General features: G+C 43.9%; 1 protein-coding gene across 1 annotated transcript in view; it reads left to right on the forward strand.

Moving 5' to 3' along the window:
* Positions 1–6,198, forward strand: part of DEPDC1B (DEP domain containing 1B) — a 43,398-nt gene that overhangs the window by 21,983 nt on the left and 15,217 nt on the right. The window contains exons 4-5 of the mRNA XM_018557946.1: positions 2,032–2,159; positions 5,632–5,762. Of these exons, the coding sequence (XP_018413448.1) occupies positions 2,032–2,159; positions 5,632–5,762 (259 nt within the window). The remainder of the gene's footprint in view (positions 1–2,031; positions 2,160–5,631; positions 5,763–6,198) is intronic.

Here is a 6,198-nt window from a genome sequence, read left to right on the forward strand (position 1 = left end):
ACACATGTTGATAGACACCCCTGGCACTGGCTTGCCTCTGATATAAACTAGGGCTAGGGGTGTTCCTTAAGAGGGGGCAGACAAGCTAACATGGCTAGCTACATTTTCCCCTAGAAGGGTCAGCCAGTGGATGTCCGATCATCTTCTATCTCTGTCACCTTTAGGCCTAATACACGGCCTAATAAAAATTAGAGTTACAAATTCAAGCACCTCCTTTGATAGTCATACCATCAACGAGGTACAGGGTGCTAAGGAACACTTCTGTTGTAAGCTTTTATTACGGTGTGCAGAAATTTCCTGGCCTATTGTGATTTAAACGATTGCTAATTGTTATCTTTTTCTGTAACGAAAGGAATGCAAACGTTAAATTGTGGAATGCATTTGCCGGCTGGATAAGATCATTTAGTGCAGTGATTTGAGATCTTGTGTTCCATAGTCTCCGTTTGTCATGGGCAGACTAGCTGTTCTGTGCACTCAAAAGGGATGGCTCACATGACTATTGAAGATTGATAGGATCTGTGCAATATATATATTATATTTACCAGATGTTTGTGAAGGTTCATTCATCCAGGTCATGGTATATCTGTAAAAAATAAGTCAAGGCAACTGGACTTGCTGTATTTTTTTTCCTGAAGATGTTTCACAAGTCATCCATCCGTTTGAGAAAGCTGTTTGGATGACCTGTGAAACGTCTTCAAGAAAAAATACAGCAAGTCCAGTTTCCTTGACTTACTTTTTACAGATAAAAAAAGGTACATCTGGTAAGTTATCTGGGGTATGTCATATTATCTGTCTGTCTTACATCAGTGAGTTAGGTTTGTCTGTCTGTACCATTTTCAATGTCATTTAGTTGTGTTTATATGAGGAAATGTACCTCAATTATATTGGTATATGGGTGTTTATTATACATTGAAGAAACTCTTTAAAAAGCTTAACACTCAGTGTAATATCATTCTTCTTTAAATGAATACTATTTGATTTAAAGGTTTTCCAATTTTATCTGTAATTCTTTAATATTGCTTTCACATAGATGCTGATTTTTCTCTCCCGTTCATTGAAGGACACAGGCAACAGATCGTAGATCCTGAATGGTAGGGTAATATCGCCACCTGCAGGAGAAGGACGCTAGGCACAAAACTAAAGACCAATTACAGCCTAGGGGCGGCCCCTGCTGGTGGCCAAACCCCCCACCTGCTGACAAGTCTCCAGTTTTTTGCCTAGCGTCAGGAGTAAGGAGCTAAAATTTTTTATACTAAGTCCTCTGCGGTTCCGAAACGGTTCTCGGTTCGCTATCCTTTTGAGGAGGATTTTGTGTCTAAGTGGTCTTCGCCACCGGTGGTGGACCCGCCGGTCTCTCATTTAAACAAGGCCACGATTATCCTGGTGGAGGATTCTCCGTTCTTTAAGGATCCTTCCGATAGGAAGGCTGAGGCGCTTTTGCGGTCCCTGTACTGTCTCCGGCGCTCTCATGCGTCCGGTCTTGGCTTCGGCTTTGGTCTCTCGACTCTAACTGAGTGGGCTAAAATGTTACATCAGGGTCTTGTGGAGGAGAACATCTCCCCCGCCTTTGTGGAATGGCGGACCAGTTGGAGCTGGGCCTGCGTTATGTCTGTGATTCGGCTTGGATGCGGCGCCCTTGGTGTCCAGGGTGTCGATGTCAGGGGTGACGCTTCGCCGTTTGCTCTGGCTCCAGTGCTGGTCAGGCTCCAGGCTTCCAAGTAGGCTCTTCAGGAACTGCCCTTTACTGGGGACCGTCTGTTTGGTTCATGTTACTAAACTGGAGACTTGTCAGCAGGTGGGGGGTTTGGCCACCGGCAGGGGCCACCCCTAGGCTGTAATTGGTCTTTAGTTTTGTGCCTAGCGTCCTTCTCCTGCAGGTGGCGATATTACCCTACCATTCAGCATCTACGATCTGTTGCCTGTGTCCTTCAATGAACGGAGAGAAAAGGATTTTACGGTGAGTACAAAAATCCTATTTTTTGGGGGAAAATTTGTTAACAAATGTGTGAATTATATCTCCCTTTTTCCAAGAACTCGGAGTTGTGGTATAAACGTCATAGTATCGCAATTGGAGAAGTGCCTAAGTGTCGTCTGGTTTACCGCAGAGAGTTAACAGCGGCCAACATTGAAGAAATATGGAAATCTAAGACACTATCACGGTAATTAAGTCCCATTCATTAGTATAAGCTTAGGCATTACTTTAGCAATCATGTTAGCTAAGAGGCATCAGAATCCTAGTGTGGTATACCATTAACCAATCCTCAACCAGGGCAAGTAGATGGAGTCATGTATGAGTGAGGTTATGAACAGAATACATTGTGGACTGTAAGAGAAATAAGGGTAGACAATATGGACACAGGTCAGATGGAAGAAAGTGCTGATGCATAGTTACATAGTTAGCCAGGTTGAAAAAAGACATGTCCATCGAGTTCAACCTATAGAGATAAGAAAAAAAAATAAGAGAAGAAAACCTAAACGGAACGCTGTGCCCACAATTACCCAATGTTGATCCAGAGGAAGGCAAAAAACCCCCTATAAAGCATGGTTCAATTTGCTCCAACATGGGGAAAAAAATTCCTTCCTAAACTCATAAGGCAATCGGATATTCCCTGAATCAACAATCTCTGCCTAATATACCTATAAGAACTCAATATCCAGTAATATTCTCTGCATTTAGGAATACATCCAGATGTTTTTTAAAACAATTAACTGAGCTAGCTAGAACTAGCTCCTGGGGGAGTCTATTCCACATTTTCACAGCTCTAACTGTGAAGAATCCTTTTCCTCCAGACGCAAAGAGTGCCCCCTTGTCCTTTGCAGTGACCTTAACGTGAATAATTTGGCACCAAGCTATTTATATTGACCATTTATGTATTTATACATGGTGATCATGTTCCCCCTTAATCGCCTCTTCTCCAGAGAGAACAAATTCAGGTCAGCTAATCGTTCCTCATAGCTGAGCTCCTTCATGCCTCTTGGGTTTCATGAGTTTGGTCGCCCTTCGCTGGACTTTCTCTAGTTCCACAACATCCTTTTTGTGAACTGGTGCCCAAAACTAAACTGCATATTCCAGATGAAGTCTTACTACTGCTTAGTACAGGGACAGGATTATGTCTCTATCTCTGGAGTCTAGACCTCTTTTAATACAAGAAAGTATTTTGCTTGCTTTAGAGACTGCGGCTTGACATTGCACGCTACCAGAACATCCAGATCTTTCTCCATCATTGACTCCCCCAAACATACTCCCCCTAGAGTATAGGACGCAGCATGTTTTTAGCCCCCAACTGCATAACTTTACATTTGTCAACATTTAAACCTCATTTGCCAAATAGATGCCTAATCACACAGTGCATTCAGATCTGCTTCACATCCTGTTCATTCATAACTGGGGACACATAGTACTGGGGGGGCGGAGCCGCTTTAACCACGGAGCCAGCAGCATGTGCGTTGAGGAGAGAGAGAGCCGCCGGCTGTCAGATCCAGGCCGAGCGGCTCTCTCTCCTCACCGCTCGGTATGCTGCTGTGATATCGACTCCGTCCTGCGCCGCCGACTGCAGCTTAACTTTTCCTTGGATCCCCGCTGCATACAGATGGGGGAGAGCAGCGGGGATCCAGAGAAGACAGGATATCGCGATCTACCAGTGATCGCGATCGACCTTATGGGCACCCCTGTACTAACCTATTGCCATGAGGAATGCAGCTGGGAAAAAAGAAAATGTTGATTGCTTGCTACAAATAACCGTAAAAAAAGGCTGTTTTCTAGAGTCTTCTAAAACACTTTTTTTCCATACACAGGATTCAGTGTGAATTGGATTAACCTCCCTGGCAGTAATCCCGAGTCTGGCTCGGGTTGAAACTTTTGGTACAAAATTCCTGACATAATCATACCGCCAGGGAGGTTAAACGCATATAATAGTGCTTGGGGGTCGGTTCAAACCACAAACAGTGCGTTCCAGAGCGGTCAGGCTCTGGAACGCACTGTATCACACTCCGGCCAGCTCTTTCTGTTCAGGGGCAGGAGGGGGCATGGCGGTGCATTGAAGTCAATGGCACGGAAGCCAAGCCTCCCGCACGCAGTGCGATTGATCGCACCGGAGTGCGTAACACATTAGTGCCTGTGTTCTGGTCCAGTGCAGTTTGCAAAAATAGGGCTTGCAGCATTTTTGGTGATCGCACTGGACTGGAACGCAGGCACTAATCTGCCACGGGGGTGTGGCCGTGGTGCCATTGACTTCAATGCGCCACCACGCCCCCTCCTGCCCCTGAATGCAGTGATCCGGCCTGACCGCTCTGGAACGCACTGTTTGTGTTGTGAACCAGCCCTAAAAGTAGATTTTAGGAGCCAATAAGGTTGGTGTCTAACAATGCTTTATACACACCTAGTAAACTTTCAGTTCCAAAGTTTCCATTATTAACCCCTGCCAGCTCCAGCAGAACATTTAGAGGGGAATTTTGACAAAACTAGAAAAGACCAAATCTGAAGCAACTGTGCATGGCAACCAATCGGCTTCTCTTTTTGTTCAGTTAATATTTGGAAAAAAAAAAACTGAAGTGAAAAGCTGATTGGTTGCCCTGGATACCTGCTCCAGATTTTGTCTGCTCCAGTATTGATTAAAGTCCCTTCTTGGTGCTTATACTTAAAATCTAACATAAAATAACATAATGGCTACATTAAAATAATTGCCCAAAAAAAATTAAAGTTATAAAATGTGCACCTAAAGGTTAAAAATAAGACAAAATGTATGTCAATATTTAGACGATTATGGTGCCGTGCTTCCTTGTTAAAAATCCATTATTTCAGTTTTCTTCCACTTGAGGAGCTCTTATTTTAAACCTTTTATTTAATCCCCTAAGGAAGGGTCAAAATTTCAAGTCTGAGCTACTAGCTAGGCCATAAGAGTTACTCGCCACCAGTTGCCCACCTAACCCCTACCCTCCCGTGGCCTTAACTCCGCCCCTAAACACACCCTCTTAAATAATCTTATCAATTAGACTGTTACATGTTTTATGCAGAATAAAGAGCTCAGTGAAGAGCTCAGGCCGAAAGGAAGGGAGACAGCTGCTCCCACGGGTCAGGTACGCGGTCTAAGACCGCAAGCCTGACAGGAATTTCCACCTGCCTGCACTGCATTTCCACTCTCCAAATGCGAGCAGGCGAGTGGACATTTTGAGCCCTACCCTAAGGGACAAGTGCATGTAGCACTTGGTCAGGTTCTGATTGGGGGCTCACTCAGACACTAGAGAAATTAAAAATGATTTAAGGAAAAAGATATTCATTCAGGTAAACTTTATAATACCAACTCCAAATGAAATTGCAGGCTAGTTTTTCTTTCTATAAAAAGGGACTATATGACTAATGCAAGCACAGCTACTATAAATTCCAAGCAGATCCAGGCTGCGTTGGCTGTAATCTCAAGCATTCCCATGAGGTACCGTCTACCTGCACACAGTTAAATTCTGAGCCACATTGTTTGCAGATGATCCCACAGCGATTTACACTAGTGTATTGTTCATTTTGCCATTCATGACTCTAATATCCTTGTTTGTTTTTAATCTGCAAGATTGTATTTGTTCTGTTAAACCCTTTGTGCTGTTGGATTATTAATGCACTACTTTTTCCCTATAATACAGTTTACAGAAGATAATGGGACTTGATTCTCTGACCGATGTGATGGATACAAAGCAGGAAAATGGAAAGCACATAATGCACAATGTATACAATGTCAACAAACAGGGGATTGTAGTAATGGATGACCGGTCTAGTAAGTATTCCATTCCTCTCTCCTCTCTAAAACCTCTGAGGTTGGGTCTGGGTCACAAGTGTCTGCAAAACAATCTACCTACAGCAATCTACCCGTCAGAAGTCAAAATGTCCCAGAAAGTGATAGGTCCTTACGGATGTCCTGTAAAGCTAACCACTACTCTATACTGTTCACTCACAATGGGTGGCGCAACTGCCGACAGATTCTTGTCATAATAAGACTCCAAAGAGGGTGATTTAAATAAGCAATGAGAGAGTAAAATATACTCTTTCCAATACTTAGAGCTGGAATTGGACACTGCAGCTCTTACATGCCGGCTATGTATACACCAAGAGCTAAGCTCACTACTGATCGCTCAGCTCACTGCCATTCACCTTTCCCTGCAGGGATCCCCCCCCCCCCCCTTTTTTTCCAGTGCTTTTTGGGGGAGCAGAAA

The sequence above is a fragment of the Nanorana parkeri genome, unplaced genomic scaffold (genome assembly GCF_000935625.1).
Source record: "Nanorana parkeri isolate BGI_ZX_2015 unplaced genomic scaffold, ASM93562v1 scaffold312, whole genome shotgun sequence".
Lineage (NCBI taxonomy): Eukaryota > Metazoa > Chordata > Amphibia > Anura > Dicroglossidae > Nanorana > Nanorana parkeri.